The sequence below is a fragment of the Polypterus senegalus genome, chromosome 1 (assembly GCF_016835505.1).
Source record: "Polypterus senegalus isolate Bchr_013 chromosome 1, ASM1683550v1, whole genome shotgun sequence".
NCBI classification, from domain to species: Eukaryota; Metazoa; Chordata; class Cladistia; order Polypteriformes; family Polypteridae; genus Polypterus; species Polypterus senegalus.
This window is the reverse complement of record NC_053154.1, coordinates 102,262,519-102,287,574: the sequence shown is the minus strand read 5'-3', so window position 1 is coordinate 102,287,574 and position 25,056 is coordinate 102,262,519. Positions and strand designations below refer to the sequence as shown.

The window sequence follows — 25,056 nt, the reverse complement described above, 5'->3', positions numbered from 1 at the left end:
TATTAAAGAAACAAATTGTTAATCCTAATTAAAGAAATCATTTTTAATCTTAAGGAGCTGACATTGAGTGAAGAGGCAAAGAGTTATTGACTGGAGAAGGAAGAGAAGGTGGGAGTTGGTACATCTAAAGAATCATCAGAAGTAGGAGATGGAGGGGCAAGCTGCAGTTTTACTCACATTTGACATTGATGGCACAGGCTCTGGTTCCTTACTGGATTCAATTTTATCTACCCTTTTGAAAAAACGATCCAGTGCTGTCTAGGTAGTAGCTCTTTGTTTCTCATCGTAGATGACAGAATAGTACTTGTTGCATCATGAGCAGCTACATCATGTACTGTTCTACAATATGTTTGGGTCCTGTGCCTCAAAAACTGCCAGTGCTTTCTCAAATAAAGAAAATCTCTTTGCCATGTCCTTCCATCAGGAATCTCTTCTGTTACTACTTCTTCTTTCTCTCGTTTCTCTTCCTCATTTCTCTCGGGCTCCAATTCCATCAGGTCTTTATTGGTAAGCTCATCTTGTTGCATAGAAAGGAGTTCAGTGAAGTTGTCCTCTTGCAGATCCAGCTTCTTGCTGAGGGTCAGTAAGTTGCTGAAGACCACTTTTGACTCCTCATCCACCTTCTCAAATCCACAAAAGTTGTGAAAAAACTGCAGGCTAAGATTCTTCCAAACCCCATTCATGGTGACAGCCATAACATCACGCCAAGCAAACTCAATGTTTTTTATGGCCTTGTACATGTTATAATTCTTCAAAATTGTTGCAAGGTTGTTCCTGATTAATCAGTCACCTTTACTGCCTGATGAAAATTGTGACATAAAAGTATTTCTTGAAAATCGCTATAACTCCCTGGTCCATATGTTGGACAAGCTACATAGTATTTAGTGGCAGATACACTACCATGACGTTGGGGTGGAAGTCGTCCATAAATGGGGGATGGCCCAGAGAATTGTTGAGCATTAATAGAATGTTGACTGGGATGTCCTTCTCTAAGCAATATTTGTGTACCTTCGGGATAAAGTGGTGGAAAAACCTGGAAAATATCCATTGTAACCCAGGCTTTGGTGTTACTCTTTCACACAACAGGAAGAGAGCCCTTGGCTCTATTTGTAAGGGCTCTTGGGTTCTCTGAATGATGCCCTAAGAGATGCTTCAGCTTCATATCACTGGGAGCACTGCCACCAAACAACAAGAGTTGATGCTTTATAGCTTGACATCGACTTTGCCTCCTTACATTTAAAAGTTCAGTCTGGCATCCTGTTCCAGTATAGTCCTGTGTCATCCACATTAAGTATCTGTTTGGGTAAAAATTCGCCTTCATCAATAATTTCCATCTAATTGGAAACTGTTACTTACAATTATAGTATTGTAAATAATAAGAGATCTGGCACTATTTAAATAAGTAATGGACAAATATCTGCCTTTCATTATGGACTATATTAAATACATTTTTATAGCATTCAAGTTCGGATTTATTATCAGTAAACATTCAATTTTACACTGGCACCTCTGTATAATGAAATGATTCATTGGGAAATGTATTGGATGTAGTCCTTACTTACAGTATGCTAATTTTGTACAAATGGCTTAAATTACAAGCAGTTCAGGCACCTTCTGAACCTGTCTGTAAGACACTCTTAACCTTCACAGTTGCTTCTGTTATGCCTAGATAGACAGGTTAAGCCCTCAATGCATACTGAAACAATTCTATGAACATGCTTTGCAAATCTGAAATCCAGATCTCACTTGTAGCTGCAGAGCAAACAAACTTGTGCCTGAGCTGCAAAAATGATGAAAGGATGCAAGGTATTGCCATGTTAAGATCATGCAGATAGTCTAAAGGCTGAAATACAAAGTAGTAATGAATTAGTAAGAATGTTTGATCTATTGAGATTAAAAATCCCTAACAGAGGTTGAAACTTATCACTTTTGAACTTTGAAATGCTGTATCAGAAAGTGAAAGTGAAAAAGCAAGAAATGTTACATGGTGCATTCATAAAATAGAGCAAAATGTCCAGATTATAAGTGGAATTACTGATAATGTCCACAGCCTTCAAAAGCCTTAGAAAGGATCTAGCAGTGTTCTGTGGTCCATTTTATATCAACATTCCTGAGATGAAGAACTTAAAATAGAATTCGTCAAACTGCAGTTGGTTACTCCATCAAAACTGAAATTCTCTAGTGTTGGTACTAGAAATTATGTAAAACTGAGAGAGTTTTCTATAAGAAATCTGCAAATAGCTGTCCTTTCTATTTAGAATATTATTATGTTCTCATTGTTCTAAAAATACTTGCATCTAAATTGAGTGACCTTTCCTTTTTCACTGTAGTGTCTCTACTATTGTCTCTACTATGTACATGCAGTACATTGTTCAGATTCAATTATTTTGTGGTCTTAGGTGGTTTGTGAAGTAGATATTATGAGATATATGAAGTAGGTATAATTTTATTCACTGTGAAATCAATATACAGTATACAGATACAATTTATGGTGTATTTTGGAGTCCTCAGTTTACTTAGGCAATCTTTTATTTAATTCGTGTTCATATTTAGTATGCCATTTCAAAAGACCAAAGGCACTAAATAAACAGAGACACTTAGTTCAACATAGACATAAAGTACCACGTAGTGTGTTTAACTTTATTGTTCTACCATACACACAGAGAATTTTTCACAGACTATTATATACTCTAGAATTATGTGAACACCCCTCCAAATGATTGAGTTCAGGTCCATAGCCATGCAATCTCCATTGATAAACAAATCAAGTCAAGTTGGGGAGCATGCACTGGTACAGCATGTTGCCGCACCCACTACACGACAAAACAACTCGGGGTCCCGGTTGGCAACCCCCAGGCAGACACGCGGTCCATTCCCACCCTCCAGAAATGACCCTCTGTTTGCCGCAGCCAGGTGTTACATGGGCGACCCGTTGGCCCGATCAAGCCACTCGGGACCCCAACAATGAGGATCTTCTGGAGAGACACAGTACCAAAGGAGTCCAGTCTTCATCTCAGGTCACTGGATAGTATCCATGTCTTGCAGCCATATAGCAAAACAGGAAGCACCAGGACTCTAAAGACTTGGACCTTTGTCCTTTTGCATAGATATTGGGAGTGCCATACACCTCTTTCCAGCGACCTCATGACCCCCCATACTCTCCCAATCCAGCTACTGACTTCATAGGAAGAGTCACCAGAGACATGAATGTTACTGCCAAGGTAAGTAAACCTCTCAACAAGGTCGACACTCTCTACACAGACAGACACACTGCTGATGGCTTTGCCCAAGAGGTCATTAAAGGCCTCTCAAGCACCCCGATCATTGACTCCGCAAAGATTACAGCATCGTCAGCAAAGTCAAGATCCGTGAACCTTTCTTCACCAACAGATGCCTCATAGCTGCTGGACCCCATGCCCAACACCCAGTCCATACAAGTATTGAACAGTCTAGAAGCAAGAACACATCCCTGATAAACACCAGAATCAACTGGGAAAAACGCAGATGTATTGCCTCCACTATGCACAGCACTCACAGTACCAGTGTACAGGCCGGCCATGATATCCAGCAACCTCGAGGTGATCCCGCGAACCCTCAGGATGTCCCATAGGGCAGCTTGATCAGCTGAGTCGGAACGCTTTGCAAAAATCAACAAAGGCTGCAAAGAAACTCTGCCGATATTTGTGTTTGCGCTCCATGAGAACCCTCAGTGCCAGGATGCGGTCAATGGTAGACTTCTTAGGCGTAAAACCAGACTGTTCCGGTCGCTGGTAGGTGAGCCAAATGATCACGGATCCTATTGAGGACGATCCTAGCAAGGACCTTACCCGGCACCGAGAGCAGTTTTATCCCCCTGTAGTTGCTGCAATCCAGGCAATCACCCTTCCCTTTCCAGATTGGGACAATAAGTCCTGTTTTCCAGTCAGTTGGGATGATGCCAGTCTCCCAAATGGAATCAAAGATTGCTTGCAATGCCAAGAGGACAGTCTTACCACCAGCCTGGAGAAGTTCACCCCGGATATCACAGATCCCTGCAGCCTTTCACCCCCTCACCTGGTTCACCACCTGTGCAATCTCAGTGAGATTGGGTGGTTCACAGCTAATTGGAGGATCAACCTCAAGGACCGTGGACCCAGAGATATCCAGCGTCCTAGCCGGAGGATCAGCTTTGAACAACTGCTCAAAGTAGCCAGCTTAGTGGGTCACAACTGCAACGTCATCCGTAAGGACCGTTCCATCAGCCGCCCTGACTGCGGCTGTCTGAGGAACAGATTCAGATGTGCGTAATGCTTCAATTCCTCTGTAAGCAGGAAGTGGGTCGCTAGACCACAAATGGTGTGTCACTTGCTCACAGATACCTTTAACAAACGCCTCTTTATCTGCTCTCAGAGCCCTCGCAGTCATCATTCTTCATTCCCGGTACATACCAGAGTTGCCATTGAGCCGTGTGCTGCAACTCCTCTCGATGATATCCAGGGTACCCTGCGAGATGAAACATCTCCTTCTGGGAACATCGGTAACACCAACACTGATAAACACTGGCAGTAAAAGTTATTGTGAAGTGGAAGCATCTGGGAACAACTACAGCTGATCCATGAAGTGGTACACCACGTAAACTCGCAGAACAGGGCCACAGAATGCTGAAACAAAAAGTGTGTTTTAAATAAAATAAAATTGCCCCTCCTCTGTTACACCGCTCACAACAGAGTTCCAAACTGTTGCTTCATGTAATTTGTATACACGGTAGAGCAGCTTCTCTTGGTTTATAGAAATTTTGCTTCTCACATTTCGCCCCCAACATTTCACCGCCACTACATTTCGCCTCCATGATATTTCTCCCCCACCCCAGTAACTTCTAATATCCACACCCAGACATTTTGAGTGTTGGAAGTTTATAGAAAAAATAAAGTGAATAATCATTCTCACTGTTCAAAACTGACTTTCCTAATTTAAACATTTTTGTAGCAAAATGATAAAAAGTTAGCAATAGTGTATCACTTAAATGAAATGCTGTCTAAACATATATAAATTTTTATTTTGATTAAACGAATCCAAATAATTTTACAAAAATCTATCACATGCTGTTGCGAAAAAAACATACGTGAAATACAATTATGTACTAAATTAATATCTTTGTAATTTTAATGTTCACAAAAATCATTTCCGTTTATAAAATTATTGATTAGAGTTAAAGTTGTATGCAATGCCTCTAAGGTAATCAATTACATTACGATTTTCAAAATTTTGGGCTATTCCTTTGATTTGATGCAGAAATAGCAGTATAGTAGTCCCTCGCTATATCGCGCTTCGACTTTCGCGGCTTCACTATATTCCGGAATTTATATGTAAGCATATATATCTAAATATATAATGCAGATTTTTCTGTGGCCAATGGGTCTTTTTACTTCCTGTACATGCTTCCTCAGTTGGTTTGCCCACTGGATTTCATACAAGGGATGCTAATGGCGGATGGCTGAGAAGCTACCCAATCAGAGCAATGCAGTTAAGTTCATGTGTGCTGATTGGCTCAGCGAAGGAGCGCTGAATTCGATTCCACTGCGTTAATCAGGAAGTCTCGTCTCGCTCATTCAGCATCATCGTGTTTTGCTGTGTAAAGAGTTAACTTTTGTGCTCTTTTATGTTTACCTTTGTGTGCATAAGCAAGCCCTTTGTTATGGCTCCAAAACGATCTGCTCCTGCTACTGCTTCATGGGCCATGCCCAAGTGCCAATGGAAGATGCTAACGATTGCTGAAAAGTTAAAAGTTTTGGATATGTTGAAGGAAGGGAACAGCTGCACTGCTGTAGGACGCCATCACGGTATCAATGAGTCTACGATTTTTTATTTAAAAAGGAGGAAAAGAATATATGATCTACGGCCGGGCGCAAAACAAGTTGTAAGTGGATGTAATAAGGCGTTAGTCCGGATGGAATCTGCTTTAGGGATTTGGGTTGAAGACTGCCGGAAGAACTACACCGGCGGTGCTACAAGTTGCCTGAAGAGGCTCCTTTAGAAGAGCTGTAACGCTCTCCTTTGTTGTGCAGTAAAATTAAACTCATCGTTATCGGTCAAGTCGTCATGTCAATGTTGGTGAGTAACCATAATTAATTTTCAACGTACAGTACTTAGTACATGTATGTACGTTTAGTGTCACTACACACGTTTTACTGTATACAATTTTTCTTGCATTGTACGTATTTTTTGCTGGTAGCCTGTCTATCGTAATGGCTGTAACATATGTGATATCGGAGACGCTCGGTATCTTTAAAATAATATTTCGGTTTTACTGTATGTAAACAGTGTGTTTACATACATAATTTCAACGAATCTTGCCTAATATCTAAAATAATACAAAGGGTTTATGCTGTATAACTGTGCGGGAAATGTTTATAAGAGTGTGGGATAGTTTATAAGGGCTTAAAATATATAAAAATAGCCATATAAACATATGGTTTTTACTTTGCAGATTTTCACCTTTCGTTGGGGCTTCTGGAACACAACCCCCGCGATCGAGGAAGGATCACTGTATGCTTCTTGTTTCTCTGATTGCCTGGATTACTGGCAATTAGTTGTGTAATTAGGTTTAGTCACGATGCAGAAATAATGCTTTCAGTGAGAAAGTAATACACTATGCGGTGAGTGGTGACGCAACAGTTTTGATATTGCGCTGTCTGTGAGGTGTTGATGGTTCTTCAACACAGCCACACACCACTGATAATCAGGAGACAAAAACCATAAATACACGTCTTGAAACGGCTGTAGTGCTGGCAAAAAATAAATAAAAAAATCGTTCAATACTATATCACATAGCATGGATTCAATTTTAAGTACAATACTCACCTTTTATGAAGGCAATCATGCATACTATTTTCAGTGGAACATGTTGATCTGTTAGTCGTATAAGGACGCTACCCGAGTGAACCTTTTTTAATTTCAATGTTGGGTAAGGTTTATTACATTATTTATTTGCAAATATAGATATGTACATAAATACCGGGGCAAAATATAGTGGAGGGCAACTTATCCAGACGTCGCTTCTGGCAAGCCTAACATCACTATGTGCAATGCCAAGAATCAGCTGAGCCAAAAAAGGGAAACGGAAAAAATATTGTGCAGCGTTGTAGATCACTTTGGCAAAGTGGGGGGTCGTGTCAGATGTGACAACTCATTTGAGATAACCTGATTGTGCTGCATATTGTTACCGGTGCCTAGCCTTGCATTTTTGAATAAGCCAACACTGTTGTCCACTTGCATATCACCATTAAGTTCACAATACTAATCAACCGATTATCATTTGGTGTTTTTTGAAGTTTAAAATAAAAAAGGAGAATATACAAAAAGCAAAAATACAAAACCCTGCAGATTAACCCATTTGAGCCAAGCAATGACTAAACATGAAGCACCATTTTTTTTTCTGTAACTGTTGGAGATGCTGTTTCTCAGAATGTGATAAGGAGATCAAGATGGTGTTTTGAAGTGAGTAAAGGTAATTAGTAACTTTTGTTTTTTGTTTGTATATATCTATTCATATACTCTGTATACTTAGGCAGTACTAATTTGCTAATGCTTTGATGTTAATGGAGAGTCTATTTTTAGGAGTGTTTATCAGGAATGAATCAACTTTAAATCGCCTTTATTTCACTACTACATTTATTTTACCGGTTCTGCTGCAATCTCTTTCTTACTAATATCACCTAGGACTGTATGTAGCATGTTCAACAGTAAACAGCTCAAATCAACTAATATTAGCCCCTGGTTTAAAAAAAATATATTGTATACAAAAAAGTAATTCTTTACATAGTACTTCTAATAGACAATAACTGGGGCCCATTAACTTAGAAAATTTCCCAGCAGAAGCCGGGTAACCTAGCTAGAAGTGTGTAAATATCTTTTATCAGAATTGAGTAAATTGCATATCTTAATAATATTTATGGATCTCTTAATCTATTGTCTAGTTTAGACATTCTGTAGGCTGAATCAGATTTTCAAATATATGTTCAAAATGTGAAGCCTGAAATAATTATTTTCTAACCTGCAAAATTTTAACTTTCATGTAATCCAAGTATAAAAAGTAATAGAACCATGTTGACTACATCAGAATGCATTTTCTGTGCCTTTATATTGAGCCAGAAATCATTCCATGAAACGCTGATTAAATGTAATATGGGCTGTTAAATGGATTTGTTCATTATGGAGCAGGTGATATGCAGCACATATTTTGCTTACCAGCCAATACAAAAGTAAAGTTAAAATTATTTGTCTTACATTACATATATGTATGTCATTAATATAGTATTTCTTTTTTATTTACAGAAACTGGTTGCACAGATGAAGCAGGACCCTCAGGTAAGTAGTCTGAGCTGTCATTGCTTGATTGGTCAGAAGAAAGAACTGAATGGGCACTTCTGTGTTAAAATATCACTGAGAGAGAGGGGTCTGTGTCCACATTGTCTTTTGTATATATTTTTAAAAAAAGAACTGAATAAGTGGCGACAAAAGAAGACTAGTAAAATGTGATAATGGTTAGTAAAGCAGAGACAATGAAGACAGGACTGGGATTGAAACATTACAAAAAGGAGGAAAGAGGGAGCATGCAGCAGAAGACAAAGTAGTGATGTAAGATTTCAGCTAAACAAGTTACAGTCTTCAGAGAGCTGCACAAATGATGATATGTGGAAAGTTGTAACAGTTTATTGGGGAGAAAAAGTACAATTTCTAACAATTTAATACTCATTTTCCATTTATAAGTTTTGTTACCACTGAATTTCATCATTACTGTTTCTTGACTGTGCAGCACCTTTATTCTGTTAAATATAAATGTCAGTGACTGACACAAGGCTACTAACCAATCATCTTTCATCTTGCACATCTTTTATGATGACACTTCTCATATTACAAGTATACAAAGAGTAAATTATGATTCCTCAGTCATCCAAACATGACATGTTTTAAACATTTTTTATTATATCTGTCATGATTTGTGCATATGCATTTTTTCATATTTAGAGCTCTGTTAAAGAAATGGATGCACCCACATTTCATAATTGCTCGTTTTTTTTTCTGAGAAATATCTCGAGAAATATCAGTGTGGGGAGAGGGGTTTGTACTTTTCTGTTACGTAATTTCTGGACTTTTTTTTTTTTTTCCTCCTTCAGAGAATTCATGTATTGTGTACTTTACAAGTCAGTTGTCACACTGCTAACTGTAGATATAATGAGAAAATGTCCATTCTGAAGCTGTTAAGTCATGATTAAAGCCCCACACAAAGATGAGTTTGCAAGTACTGGCATGGTGCAGTAGAAGGTGCTATTTTATTCCTCGGTTTACAAATCTAGAATTTTATCCTTAATTTTATTGAATGAAATTTAAATTTACATTTGACACAATTTTCAAACTTCAGAAACACAAGTGCCACTGGTATTGCACAGTAGAATGTGAATCAGCCCACAGCAGGAGTAGTTTTCAGAAGACTACCGGACTCAGTGCTGAAATATATAATTATGACCAGAATAGTTTGAAGATGTAGAGGATTTTTGACCAGCAGAGCCATATTAATTGGAGCTAATAGATTTATGAGGATCCTGTCAGATCTGCTCACTGGTTATTTATGTATGATTTTAAACATGCCTGTGTTATCCTGATGACCAGCAAATGAGGACAAAAGGTAATTTCCCCTCCACCCAATAAAATGAACCAGTCACTAAGGTCCACACGACATATTATTTGGAAAAGCTGATAATATTGTGTTAAGTAGAATGAAAATAATTTGGCAACAGAATACTACAGTAGTTCTTTTAAATTAGCATTACCCCAAAAAAAAACTAAAGGCATTGATTTGTCTTTAATATTTTTTTTCCAAGGTAAGAATCTTTACAAAGTTTTCAATTCTGTTTCTGCTCTGATACAGTGACTGTTAAACTTGAGCACTGTTGTGAATGTTGCTTCTGTTTTTTAAATGATTTATTAATCCGGGTCAAATCAGTCTTTTTAATGAGTTGGCAGCATTGTTCTCTTATTTCATTTTTACATGATATTTAGAACATTGACTCGTAGTGCCCAACTACTCTGCATAAGACTAGAAAATATAGAAAATTGATTGGTCCTTAAACCCTTTTTATACTTTTAACCCCAAATGTCTCCATTTGTTCTTTTTATTAATTTTCTTCTGATTTTAAGAATTCACTTCTTTGCCATGTCAATTGTCTCATTTGCGTGATGCTGATAGTCTACCAAATCAAGCTTTCCTGCTTTAAACCTTTCTAACTATTCATAAACTTTTTGTTGAGCCATGCTGTTTTCAGGTGCATACTTACGCAATGTTCTTTGGTGAATTTCAGCAGGTTTTGCTTGATCTGCCCAGAAAATTGCACTGAGTCATTATTCAAAAATGGTAGAGCTTCAGTGTTCATTTAACCTTGGCTTCAGCTAGATTAATGGAAAAGCGCTGTGCTGTGCATATGCAAATTACCTATAGGCCATCGTGAATGTGTTACTGGCGTCAACTGCTATCCATTGTGGTTACCATGTCATTTTCAAATTGCCTTTTTTTTTATTTACCCTCATATATTTATTATATTTAATCACTGCAAATTTCTTAAATAAAGTTTGGTAATGACCTGCATGATGAAAATCACAATGAGGTACAGTGCAAGAAGATGTTCATGTCCACAATGTAATGTGTTTCCATGTGTAACTCCTAGCTTTTCAACTTCTCAACATATCACTTACTGATAAAATTGGGTTTTACATGAAAAAGCACGCTCAAAAATGGATGGCTTAATTATTAACTTGTTTCTTTTTCGATGCATCTTAATTTAAACATGCTTACCAAGAATATTTTTTTTGCTTTTTTGATGTTTGTGTATAAGAGAAGTAGATGGAAGAGTACAGCTTTTTTGGCTGTACTAATAAAGTCAAGCATGTGAGGTGGTAGCAACTGACACACTTTAACTTGCCTGCTTATAATTTCTTGTGACTGCTGCAAAACATTCTTCAAGATTACAAGAACTCCTCTCCCCCAACCCAACCCAACCCACCCCACTGCCATCCTCCCAGTGATGTAGTTAGATCATTTGAGGCTTTGTGGAAACTTCAAAATCACACTTCTGATCAGTTTTGTCTTGTAATCATCTCGGTGGTCATTCTCTGCAGCATCATAAAGTAGTGCAGGCGTTGCTTTCTTTTTGGCACCAGGAAACTGGTACTCATTATTTCTCTTAGGATTTGTGTGTTATATATAAAGAATTTTTAATAAAATCAGAGATTAACAATGTTTTACTAAAACGGAAGTACTGCATATGATTGTTCAGTGTTTATTTCGATGAAAACCTATTTTATATATTCTGGTACATAGCATCATTACTATCACCTTATAATAAGATTGAAAATAACTAAACATAAGCCAGTAATACCCTCAATAGATTTTCCATTTATTATATTTTACTGAGGTCTGGCTTAATACTAATATTTCCTATATTATAATAAGATTTCCTGTAGTGAAATGTGGAAAAAATTTATATTTTGATTTGATTGTTTTGTGCGGGGCATTCTTACAAACTACCATGTATCTCATTTTCTAAGTAACTACAAATAAGGGAACAGTATTTAGAATTAAGAAAACCTGGAGGCATATTAATCATGGGTAATTAAATAATGCCGAGGGGCTGTGCCACTCTTTATGTGGTTTTCTAACAGTGCTTTACCACAAGGGGATATGATGGCATTGAAAACATGAATTTCTTTGCCAAGGATAGCAAATTATTTTATCCCAGTACAGTCTGAATTGGATGCCCTTCCAGTAAAACCGATTTGTACTTCAGTTGGTATAAAGCCATCTACAAGAACAGTTCAGGGAGAGGAGGACAACGGGAGTCTGCTTGTTTCCTCTGCAAATGCATCAGCAGTACAGTCAATTAGAAGAAAGGGTTTGGTGCAAAAAGTTGTTAAGCATAATAGATGATACCCATAAACAGACATGTGAAGCACAATGAACAGTGAAAAACTGAACATTAACAAAATAACATATTGAATTAGCTTAAATTACATGTTTCTTATGAGACTTATGTGACATTTCTTATTTCTGATGTAAAACATACTTTTAGTATTTTTTTTGTGTAAAGTACAACAGTTTTCTTTTCCCTAAGTGTTTCTTTCATGTTATCTTTTTTATTACAACAGCTAGATACTAGTAAAGCCAGTGTCACTGAACAACAACATTTATTTATATAGCACATTTTCATACAAACAGTAGCTCAAAGTGCTTTGAAATGAAATATCTTCCCATTTTCTGAAAGATTAGAAATGTGCTCTAAATCAGCATTTTTCTTAAGTTTTGACATGTGAAGTTGACACATCTCCTCCCAGCAGTTACAAGGAATAGCAAAGAGGTTCTTAGTACATTGGAAATTCTAGCTAGAGAAGTTCTGCTTCAATTAAAAGCTGAAATCAAACAAATCACTAGAACCAGATAGTATTTGTCCTAGCATGCCTAAAGAGGTTAGTGAGTATATCATACTGTATATAAATAATTAACATGTATTTTGCTAAAATCACAGAGAATGAGGTGAACTCTTAAAATATGGAAACTAGCAAATGTTAGCCCATTATATAAAACTGTGTGTGAGTTGTCAGCATTGACTTATTTCTGGGAGATCATGCTTCACTAATATGCTAATATTCTATGAGGAAGACGTGCATATGGCATTATTTATCTTATCAAAAACTTTTCATAAGGTCTCACATGAGGGGCTAGAAATCGAACTAAACAAGCAGGAGTTCAGGTCATGAAGTGCAGGTGTGTACCAAATTGGTTTTAGCACCAGAAGCAAAGGGTTACGGTGAGAGGAATGTTTTCAGAAGTACATGATGCTGACAGTGGTGTCCCTCAGTTTCAAGTGCTGGAGCTTCTACTCCTTTCGATATACATAAATGATCTGAATATGAATATAATTAACAAAATGATTTAAGTTTGCAGAAGATACAAACTAGATAGAATGGTGGATAAAATAGAAGCAGCACATCGCTGCAGAGAGCCCCAGGCAGCATATAGGCTTTGGCAGATTTATTGCAGATGAAATTGAATCTAAGTAACTGCAAAGTATTACATGTAAGAAGTAAAAAAAATGTTTGATTCGAATACACAAAGGACAGTTTAAAATGTGAATTTACACCTTATTAGAAGAACCTAGGAGCCCTTGTAGACTCCTTACAGCTCATACAGTGTATAGAAGCGATTAAGAAGGCTAATAGATGTTTTATGGCATGACATCTGGAGTATAAGTCAAGGAAGGTTTTACTTAGTCTGTATAACATACTTGTGAGGCCTCACCTGGAGTGCGGTGGGCGGGTTTGGTTTACATATTATAAAAAACACTTAGCAGTGCTAGATAAACTCCAGAGGAGAGCAACCACGCTCATTCTAGGATTGTGACCATGAGGGAGATGAGGAATACTTGAAGGAGCTGGCCTTTTTAGTTTAATGGAGCAAATGGAAATAAAAAGGTGACATAATTGAAACATTTTAAATTATGAAGGTGATTAGTATGATGAATCTCAGCTGTCATTTTAAAGTAACTTCTTCGATGAGAACATGGGGAGCCAAATTCAGACTTGTTTAGGGCTGATTTCACATACCGGTTAAAAAGCATTTTATCACACACACAGCCATAGACACATGGAGTAAGCTACATAGTAGTATGGCAAACCATAGGACTTTAGGTCATTTTGAAGAAATTAGATGAATATAATTGACAAGCTTGGGCTGAATGGGCCTGTTGTCATCAAAACTGCCCAAACATCAGTTGTTCTTTAAGGAAAAAAAAAGACAGATTTGTCTTCTATTTGAGGTGCTGCACATTTATGTAGGCAATATAGAGGGTATTGTTGCTTCAAAACATGGCCTTTGTGGTCCTCGGAAGATCTGGTATAGGTATTGGATGACAATGGTGGAATAAAAACAGAAGCAACTTGAAAAGCTATTTTGTAGGACAACTGCTAGCAAAAAGAGCAGTGGTGCACTGTTTGGTCAAGACTGCAGAGTTGACTATTTGTTGTAGTTCGCTTCAGGTACTGCATTGTGCCTGACATGTCAGGTTGCTTTCAGTTTCACTAGTAGGGCTTGTAGTGACAGTTTTAGTTTTAGTCTCCAAGTTCATAATCTTTGAAGATCTTGGCCACTTTCTTGTAACTGGTTTCATCTGTTATTAAAAAGAACTGCAAGCTGTCCTCTGACTGATCTCGCACCTCACTGTTATTTTTTTTTTATAACAGAATGCAGATTTGAAAAAGCAGCTGCATGAACTTCAAGCAAAGATTACAGCACTAAGTGAAAAACAGGTATGTGATATTTGCAGCACTATAGCCATAGAGGTAAGGATGTAGCAATTTTAAGGAAGGAGTAGATATGATGTTGCTGAATGTCATTCAGGAAGTATGTTATTGTGTCTCAAAGAGAACAGGTCAGAATGTATGGATGAAATAGGTAATGGTGCATAGCATTTAATATAACTAGAAGAAATATGTTCAAGAGTGATGAAAGCAAAACTAACCCATTCTGTACAAAGCTGCCAATGCATCTCAAGTTCGAAGTCATCCCAGCACATGCCATAAACACTGTTCTTATACGGAAACACAGATTTCATGAGTGTTCAGGTGCTCACATTCTTTTTTCATTATCTGCTGGACATCACCAAGTATACATACCCAAGTGTACATCACATGACTTTGGATGTTTGACTTCCACTTGGTGACAGTGATTAGGTAAGAGAAAGCATATGTGTCTGGAATGTATTACTTGGAATGAATCCTGCAAGGGAGACTTCTAACTAAATCTTCTTTTCTTGCAGAAAAAAGTTGTGGAGCAGCTTCGAAAGGACTTAATGAAGCAAGAGCAGCCAGAAATAAAGTTACAGTCACAACTAATTTCTGAGAGTAAAGTGAAAGTGCAAAGCCTGCCAACATCTGAGGAAAACCCCTCTGCTCCATCCTCAATACAACTCACACAGTCACTGCCATCACAGCAGGTACATTTCTCCTTCTCCACGTCAGCATTTGGCTTCTTAGTTTATCCCAATAGACTCAAAGTACTGCCTTTTTGCCTTACTAGCTCACTATTTCCTGACTGGCAAACAGGTTTTATATAGCAGGAATATCAAACACATAACTCAAAATGAAAACTTGAATCTGTCAGGAACATTTTAGCCCTGTGTTGTTTCTTTAAGTTGAACAATTTCTGCCTTTCAGTTTTTTGTTTATCTGTTTCTTTATTTCCCTTTCCTCTTTTTTTGCATCCAGAAGACTCTGACAGTGTCTCCAGTTGTTGCTGCAAAAACTCTACCTCTGGTGCTAAAACCTGCTACCCCTTCAATACCAGTCTCTGTGGTAGCACAGAGACCAACTGTAGCCATGGTCACAGGTGTTGGCAACACACAAAAGTCTCCCCTCAATCTGGATTCACAAACGACGCCAATGAACCTTCAGACATCCAGCAAACTGGCTAGTCCGGGGGCAGAGGCTGTCCGAATAGTGGCAAAAAGTGCTATGGCTCTGGTGAGTAAGGAGGGAGAGACCACCTAGGGGCTTGACTTTATCTTTAACTGTTCAGACTGTCTCTGCCAGCACCAACTAAATGTAGTCTTTTCTATAGGTTCAGGCATCAGCAACTCCTCAGCCAATAAAAGTTCCTCAGTTCACTCCACCTCGTTTGACGCCACGGCCCAACTTCCTTCCACAGGTCTGTCATGACCTTTTTTCTAAATTCATTGTTCTCTTTTTATCAAAAGAAGGAAAAAAAATAATAGAGGTTTGGCTGACCAGTGTCATTAACTTTTTCTTTTTTGTTAGTAACATTTTGCTCATGTATGATGTACAGCTTCAATTATAATCTTATTCTTACATTCAGACTGTTCTCATTGTTAATGCTAGATACATGTTAAATAAAGAAAATGAAATCTGGACTATTAGAAATATTCTTTAACTTTTGACTGACCAGAGTCATACTGGCACAAGACTTGAAAATCAAAGTGCCATGTTTGTTTCTAGTAGTTTTTAAAAGTCACACATTATAAAAAAACAAAAGTTTAATGTAGCTGTGCAGAATATTTTTGGTTTTATTTTTTTTAATGGAATTACAATGCAGGTAATGTTTGAAAACTGTCGTCATGGGCAATATATGCATCATGTCAAATATTTTGCTTCCTAGGTGCGGCCAAAGCCTGTAACGCCCAACAATGTACCTATTGCTCCTGCCCCTCCACCTATGTTAGCTGCTCCCCAGCTTCTCCAGAGGCCAGTGATGCTCACCACAAAACTCACCACCACGTCCCTACCTTCAGCTACGGGCCCCATTCACCAAGTGCGTATTATGAATGGACAGCCTTGTGGTACCGCCCAGCTGACAGGCATCGTCATCACCTCCCCTGGAACACGACTTGCAGGACCACAGACATTGCAGGTCAGCAAGACCACAACGGAAGCAAAGGCAAGTCCTTGGCTCTTAAGTCATATAGTTCTTTTGCCAAGTTTAATGGTGATTTCATTACTTAGGGAAGGTGTAAGTGATCCTGTTGGTCCTAGGTATAGAATCTCATTCTTAAACACCCATAGACAGGTAGGTAATTGCACTGTGAAGATGGCTAGTGAGCAGGTAACACTTTCATACCATTTTCCATTGTAATTCATTAAGGTTTCACATCTCAAGAAAGTGAGATTTATATTATGAACTTATTTCAAAATGCGCTTTTCTTTACAGAATGTTAAAGCTCAGGAGGGAACAGAAGATAAGGCTCCACAGAGTGTCTCTTCATCTCCACCTCCAAAGCCAAAACGAGAAGAGAACCCACAGGTATAGTATGCTAGGGTCTACACAGGCAGGTTTTGTGTGAACAATGGTGATGCATTTGCAAAGAAATTCATACCTCTTTAGAATAGGAATGTCACAATACCATAATATTTGTATTTGATATCAATACCAGTGAAATGTTATGATACTCGATAACTTTTGATATCACAGCATCTTTGCATGTTCACACTCTACATTTATTACCTAACACTTTCTTTCCAGTAACACAAAAATACTGTTTAAACTCCACACTAATTATAACAATTCAAACATTATTATACATGTACTGTTGAATTAGAGAATTCCAAATAATTCTGGATATTTCCATTGTAAAGAGGCGACACAATAAATGTTAAAGAGATTTCTATTAGAGAAATAGAAAACGCAAAATAAAAAAGATGCAGCAGTTTGCGAGTGCGTCCTTTTTAGACAAGTGCTCAAAACAGAACTGAAGCCAACATTGCCAGTTCCGGGTTATGTGGTAACTCGGCAGGAAAGGTCAGATTCAGGATGGAGGAAGACGGAAGTGACGTCAGTGGTGGAGTGGCTATCAATCTTCTGTACTGCAGTGAGGTCATTAGCCCACAGCGCCAACCCCTGGGTTGTCTGGTAATTGCCACCATCGGAGTCCTTAAGCTGCCTCACATGTGCACGTGTGTGCCACCATTTCAACAAACTCTTTAGAGCTGTTTTTCTAACAACATACTTTTCAAATCTGGCTTGTCAATGAACCAGTCTGTTAGGAATGTAATATTTCCTATTGTAAGATTTATATTTGCATCATTAACTGGTTAAAAAAATATTATTAAAGAGTAATAGTTAATGGATGAGTCAAATTCATTCAGTTTTCTAATGTCAGAAACTCCTATTGTTTTAATTGCAAATCTGGCCCTAATTTGTTTTTTTTTTTTTAATTATTATAACATTTGTCAAAACTTTAAAGCTTCCTGTGCGGCATCAGTCTTGTCAGTTTTACATTAATCCTTTATTTTAGAACCCCTGTAAGACAGTCTCTGTTTTGATGTTTTCTATGGTTTCTTACACGAGTGATCACATGTTATTGTATCTTATACCATTGCACAAATCCAGAATTAGAAAATGACTTGGGCTGTCATTACCTGTACACAAACATTCAAACTGTTGACACAGCATTACATTCTTCAGTGTAGCATTCAACTGTGTGAAGTGTACTTTTATTTACAGGTTATACTCCAGAACATTAGATTGCATTTGAAAGCCAAACGAATGATACAAATTCAGTGTTTTTAGATTTGTATTTAACATACTGTACAGAAAACACTAAACCGTTTTCCTTGTCCTATGAAGTGTGTGTTTTAAGCGATGTTGTGTCTGTTAATTCTGTTAAGTATATGTCATATTAATAGAATGATGAGCCATGATCTTTGAAGCATTGAAACACAAAATAAATTTCATTTTGTTATTAAAACTTGGAGCCACTCATGTCAGTGTCAATGCAGACATACCAGATAGCCACTTTGTTTGAATTTTGTCTCAGTGTTTTCTTGTTACAGCTGTTGTTTGCATTAACAGTCCTCCCACATCCCAGGGTCCTATATGCATAACTGAAGATGTATGTGAGGTATCAGAGACCCCCAATGTGACCCTAAACTGTATAAGCTTGTTAAAAAGTGGACGGATGCTTGGACTAATGCACATGTCTAAAAGTGCTGATTATGATTAGAGAATGAACGCAAAGCCTTTGTTCATTTGTCCGAACTCTGTAGGAGACTATTTAGCATAAGTTAAATGATTACATCTCATTTGATCAGTAACATTATGCCACTCTCAAAGCATACACATATCCATTTCTGTACTAATTCTGAAATGGGATAAAAGTGGCAGTAACGTAACATGCGCCTGTGTGTGTGTGTTTTTTGGTTTTTTTTTTTGATTCCTGCGTTTATGTGCTCAAATTCTCTTCCCTTGATATGCGGTTCTGTATCATCACCACATTTTATTATTTATTATTGTAATTTGTGAACTTGCAGTACCGATTTTCTCTGTACAATTGATCCTGCAGAAAAGCGGTTACTGTTGTGTTTTCAGAACTTTGGTGTCCAGGTATTACAGAAATAATAGTTCTTATGACATCCCTACTTTTAAAGTGACCAAGTTTCTTTTATTTTTCCTTTCTCCTAGAAACTTGCGTTTATGGTGTCTTTAGGCCTGGTGACGCATGACCATTTAGAAGGTAGGTCCACCTGACAAATGAGACAGATGAAGAGCAACCCTCCAGACGTGTTATGTCAGTCTGTTTTTTCTTCTTTTCCCCATTCAACAGAAATTCAAAGTCGGAGACAAGAGCGGAAGAGGAGAACAACGGCCAATCCAGTGTACAGTGGGGCAGTGTTTGAGCCAGAGGTAATGAAAATGTGAATGTATGACTATTTATAAAGTAGAAGATAAGAATCTAGCATGGCTGAAGCATTCAGTTTTAAAGAGGCCAACTCTAAGCCTTAAAAGCTCACCATGAAGGAAGTCAATTTGTGGCTTTTTTCTATTTTAAGTAGCTTGACACTGTTCTGATTTTTGAGCAAGACAGATAGCACTTGTACTCTCAGTAGCCATTAGGTCAGGTACCCCTATCTAGTTTTAGGTTGTGGCACTCAAGAGAAAGCAAAGTTGAAGCCCCCGATGTCAGCCATAATACTCTGGTAACTTTTGTCATTTCTGGCAGTTCTATAAAAATCAATTACTTAATGTAAAGAGGAAGAAAAAATGTAAAATGTGAAATGTTGAACTAATGACAGTAATTTGTTAATTTTTTTCACTGAGGCTTTCATTCCAATTTGCATTACATTTGAAAATAATTTTATAAAATTGAAAAGTATTTACAGAATAAACATTCAGTATCACTGGGACAAGGCTGTTATTTATAATGTGCGGCAGTAAAGCTGCTTTTAAAACATGGTTGTGTAGAAAGTGCTTAGAAGTATTATGCTTTTATAATCTGTGTGGAGCCGCCTTTTTGGTGGATAGGACCTCCGGTGTAACTCTTCATCAAGAATGTCAAGTGAGCAATTTTATTTGCATGTTACTTGCTTATAAATAATAACAATTAAATGCTAATCTACTGCATTTGTGTTTTTTCCCTATAAAATTGAGCTCAGATATAAAGCTGTCAGTTAACAAGTAATTTATCCAGTAGGTTGAGTTTATAGCATTCCTAAATTAGATAGGCCGATTTGAAGTGTATGGCGTGAAAAAATGGTTGGGGTTGCTCAGTAAAAAGATTTTCATTTATTCTGTGTGATGCAGTCAGTGTGTGGTCTGTGTGAATGTTAAATTAAGTTAAAACTCGCTTCTAGAATAATGCAACCAAGTGGTGAAACTTTTACCGTATGTCTTTTATATGAGCATACAGTGAAGCAGGACACGATGGATTTAGTTTTGGCATTATGAGCGATTCAAGTGGACTGAGCTTATAAGAGAGCTGTTGTGTGAGTAGAGCAGCATACACCAAAACACATATTTTCCTTTTTTGGTTCACAGCGAAAGAAGAGTGCTGTCACTTACCTGAACACCCCAGTGCATCCTGGGACAAGGAAGAGAGGTCAGTATCTGCAGACATGAATTCGAAAAACAACATTTTCAAAACCTGCTTAATCCCTTTTAGTGTCCTGGAAAGCAGCAAAACCTTTTGTGGCAGCAATGGGCCCATGGCAAATAACAAACCTGGGCAGGCTGAATGTGACATTCTAAAATAGGTCACATTAATATCCCGTGCACTTCTGACTTGGTCCTACATTTGTGTGTTTAGTCAGACATCTGACAAGAAAATCTCTCTCTTGCATCACTCCATTTATAGTATAGACTGGCGTAAAATAGTGTCAGAAAACCCCCAGCATTTTTTGGCTACAGATAATTTGCAACTCTGTGTTACTCCCAGTGTGAAATGTAACATGTGTAACATTCTCCATCCTGCTGTATCCAATTCATGGTCTCAGGGTGCTGAAGCCTATTTGCAGCAATGCTGGGCTGATTGTTGGAACCAATAGGCACACAAACCTACAATCCTGCTATTTTGGGGCAAATATGAAATCACTAGTTAACCTAATGCACATATTTTTGGGAATGCTGGAAGAAAACCCATAGAGACACATGGAGTTTGTGCAGATTGTGTATGGATAACACCCAAGGTCATATTTAGAACTCAGGCAGATGAATCGATAAAGTTGCAGTGTTGACCACAAATGGGCCCATTTCACTGTTCAGAAATGTACTGTGGAAGGGTTGTTACACTTACACTGCCACCCTCATGGCCACAATGAAAAACAAAACAACAAAAACTAACCACAGCACACATTATAATGTAACTAATCGATCATTCAGTGGACAGTCCACGTCCGGCTCTGCTGAGGAAACCTCATTGGAATTTGGCAGAATTCATGCAGACACAATGGTAGGAATTCTCATTTGTAGCTGAGATGCTTTTGGTGCTCCAACCCAAAAGGCCTTCTTCAGGTGCTGTCGGAGCAGGCACATGTTTAGAGGTAAAATATCATGGAGTACTGCAGCTCAAAAGTCCTAGAGTTAAGCAGGTCAGAATTTGGGGTACATGCTTTAGTGTATCTGTGGTCCAGGAGTTGTGGGGTTTTCAAGTGGCAGGGTGTGGTAACACTTTGTGGTGCAATAAACCAATGTTTTGTTTAAATAGGAACTTTGCCACCCTTTTGCTAGAAATCTGTGGAAACAAAAAACTCTCAGTGTTTCTCCTGGCAGAGCCCAATAAATAGTTTCTCACAGACTGATGCAGCATAACAGTGAAAACAAAAAGCAAGACTGTATAAAATATATAAAAAGAAGACCAATCAATTAAAGAAGCAGTAGCAATAAGTGAATAATAAGAAGTCAAGCAAAATGACAACATTTATTGGCTAACTGAACAGTTTACAATATGCAAGATTTCAAGGCAACTCAGGCCTCTTCTTCAGAAGTGTTACAACCTGCCTAAAGAAGAGGCCCGAGATGCCTTGAAAGCTTGCTATTGTAAACTGTTCAGTTAGCCAATAAATGTTGTCATTTTGCTTGACTTCTCATTGCATCCATAATGACTAACACGGTACAACACCCCACCACTAATAAGTGAATAAAACATTTTATATGAAAGGTTATGTCATAAGAAGGTTCTTTACATGGGTGCTATGCTTATTAAATACAGAGAGCACAGTGACGTACTAAACAGTGAGGAACGTCATTGCTGCATACATAGTAAACACAAAGTTCATTTGACAAAATTAAATTTTAAAAACATTTGTATAAACCTGAGATCTTCTATACTTGCCTGGATTACTGTTTGAGCATTCTTGTTTGGGTAAACACTAACACCATATGAAATGTGTGTGCATTATTTCTGATTTAACAAAAATGATGAATTTTCTATATTGTGCAAAGCATAAAGCTGGACAGATGGTAGCATTACAAAAAAACACAGACAGTTCAGATTAGCCAGTCATTCAACAAGCTAACACTGAGATTACCATAATTGTAGAAATATGAGTGTGTGTTTGTGTTAATATGAGAGTAAATCTGTGCTTGTTTATGTTCCTAAAATTTGTTGATGCTATAGAAATATCCACAGATTACCTTAGAAAATGAGTTTTTTATAAACTGGTTTCAATTGAATGTCAAAAGAGATGGTAGAGCATGGTTTACTTTTTAATACTAGATCTGTAACTGAAATGTTAATAATTGATGAATTCTATTGTTTTGTGAATGAGATGAAGTTGTGAGGAGGCACTATAAGCCTGTCTCATTCACCACAGAGGAAGAATTCTAGAAGGTTGTTAATTTTAATTTTTCCTTTTTCTCTCTCCCCCCCTTTTTAATTCCATGCCAGCCAATGAAGATTCCTTGACTAAGGTATGTTCTTATTCTTGCTAGTTCACCAAGTTGAGCCTTCTTTGTTAAGGAACTCCAGCTCCAGACTAGGCGATGTAGACAGTTGCTGTATATTGTAATTCACCCATGTGCCACCCCAGCTTTCAGATACACTGGGAGACGCGTACTCAGACTTGCATTGCAAGCCTGCCTGTGTGGCTGTTAAACCGAAAGCTAAGCGTCATGGATTTTAGACCAGTGTGGTACTGATATGTCACTAGATGCACAGCTGCGGTCAGGTCCTATTTTAAGATTCTGAGGTGGTTTGTCATGTGGCGGGTGTGGCAGTGCGCGCTCCTAACCTCCTCCTCCTCCTCCTTCTTATAACTGCTGGAGAGGCCCTCGCCTCCTTGCTACACAGACACTTGAAAATGTCTACTGTGACAGATAGGGGGACTACCGTTCCCTTGAACCCTTGTCTAAGATGCCAGACACCAGATAAAAATCCAAAAGTGTGACTTTTTATTAATCAACAGTGCAAAAGCACCCTCTCCTCCACAATACTCATTAAAAAAATCACTACCAATACAATAAACAATTCCTCCACTCCCAGATGCGTTGCCACCCTTCCACCCAGCTCAGCTCGCCGTCTGGGAGCTCCCACAATCCTTTTATAGTCCCTGACCCAGAAGTGTTCCAATCCCCAGTCCATGTGATCTTGTATCACTTCCGGGTCAGATCAAAAGTCCTTTTCTTCACCCCGGAAGCACGTCGTTCCCCTTGTCCATGTGACTCGGACGTACTTCCGGGGCGTAAGGCAAGTAAACGTATCCAGCAGGGCTGTGTATAAAGACTCCAATGTCCATGATGCCCTGCTGGTCTTTGGGCCACTTCCATGCTGCAAGGAGACCTCCACCTGGCGGCTTGGGGGTATTGGACGGGATGAACGGCCGGCCATACACCACACTGCTTAGTCCAGTAGCGTCAAAAACTGTTCTGAGGGCAGTATCGTCAAAGTGCTGCCATGATTCTGGGTAGGCTATTGAAGTGCATTGATTAACTGGGCTTCTCTTTTCCTAATTACAGGATTATTACTGGATACAAAAATAACCAGTGATTCAGCATTCCTGCTAAACTTTGAAAAATGCGTGTAGCTTTTTGTGAACGCCTACTTACTCAGAGCTGTGTCATATTTCTTGTTACTGAATAAATAGAAGTGGCAGTCATTTCTTTTTTTTATTTAGAAAGAAAAATATAATAGCAAACAACAACCCAATCAGAAAAATGTAATTATAATAATATGATCTAAGGACAACTCAAAACACAGAATACAGCACTCCGCCCCCACCCAAAAGTATCTTATTTCTAAAGAAATTGTTATGTCAAGGGAGACCATTCAGTTACAGGAGAGACGAGAGCATAATCTGCTTTTGCACAGCATACGTTATTGTTGAAGTGTCCTTCTTTGCGAGGAGTGACATACGTGAATCTAAGGCAGTAGTCCCCTTAGTAAGCATAACAGTCCTAGAATGCAACCAGAACAAATGTGACGCACATCTAGTGGTGACAAGGCACCTCATTGTCTACCAATCCCAGTTTGAGGAAGAAGAGATAACTGAATGTATCTGCTACTGTCATGAAGTGGACATTGACTGTGCCCGTTTTTTTTTTCCAGCAAGGAGACATCCATGAGGATTTCTGCAGCGTTTGTAGGAGAAGTGGTCAGCTGCTAATGTGTGACACTTGTTCACGCGTGTACCATCTAGACTGTCTGGAACCACCACTAAAGACCATCCCAAAGGGCATGTGGATCTGTCCTAAGTGTCAGGATCAGGTATGTGTGTGTTTTAGGTTGCTCCAGGGTAAACCTTTTTCTGCTGTCATTCAGGCAAACGTATAATACCATTGAGCATGGGAAAGTAAAATGTAAAGTACTTAAACTATATAAAGTCTATACAGGTATTTGACAGGTTGCCCCATTAGACTGGCAAATGTAAGCAGCTGTTTGAGACTGTAAGTAAAAATCTATTGTGCTGATCTCCAGATTCTGAAAAAAGAAGAAGCAATTCCATGGCCTGGGACACTTGCTATCGTGCACTCTTACATTGCCTATAAAGCAGGTATGTGCATCTAGCCGCCCATTTCTCCAGACCTCTAAATGCACGTCTCTTTTCATTTTGCCTCATTCGTTGTGTTTATATTTAGCTAAAGAAGAAGAGAAACAGAAGCTAATAAAGTGGAGTACAGACCTGAAGCAGGAGAGGGAGCAACTGGAGCAGAGAGTCAAACAGCTGAGCAGCTCAATAACGGTGAGCATAGCTTTAACATTTGAGGGGCCCTGTATCTCGTTTGCTCAAAAGTAACCAACTGCTTTCTTG

General features: G+C 38.3%; 1 protein-coding gene across 3 annotated transcripts in view; it reads left to right on the top strand.

Moving 5' to 3' along the window:
* The window catches only part of phf21aa (PHD finger protein 21Aa), a 72,151-nt gene that overhangs the window by 43,991 nt on the left and 3,104 nt on the right, over positions 1-25,056 (top strand). For 2 of the 3 annotated variants that reach the window (XM_039754726.1, XM_039754733.1), the window contains exons 3-16: positions 8,314-8,346; positions 14,269-14,334; positions 14,844-15,020; positions 15,292-15,546; positions 15,644-15,730; positions 16,199-16,477; positions 16,748-16,840; positions 18,998-19,049; positions 19,140-19,219; positions 20,351-20,411; positions 22,698-22,720; positions 24,354-24,512; positions 24,723-24,798; positions 24,884-24,987. In XM_039754726.1, the coding sequence (XP_039610660.1) occupies positions 8,314-8,346; positions 14,269-14,334; positions 14,844-15,020; positions 15,292-15,546; positions 15,644-15,730; positions 16,199-16,477; positions 16,748-16,840; positions 18,998-19,049; positions 19,140-19,219; positions 20,351-20,411; positions 22,698-22,720; positions 24,354-24,512; positions 24,723-24,798; positions 24,884-24,987 (1,545 nt within the window). The remainder of the gene's footprint in view (positions 1-8,313; positions 8,347-14,268; positions 14,335-14,843; positions 15,021-15,291; positions 15,547-15,643; positions 15,731-16,198; positions 16,478-16,747; positions 16,841-18,997; positions 19,050-19,139; positions 19,220-20,350; positions 20,412-22,697; positions 22,721-24,353; positions 24,513-24,722; positions 24,799-24,883; positions 24,988-25,056) is intronic. The other variant, XM_039754740.1, reaches the window with a different exon arrangement.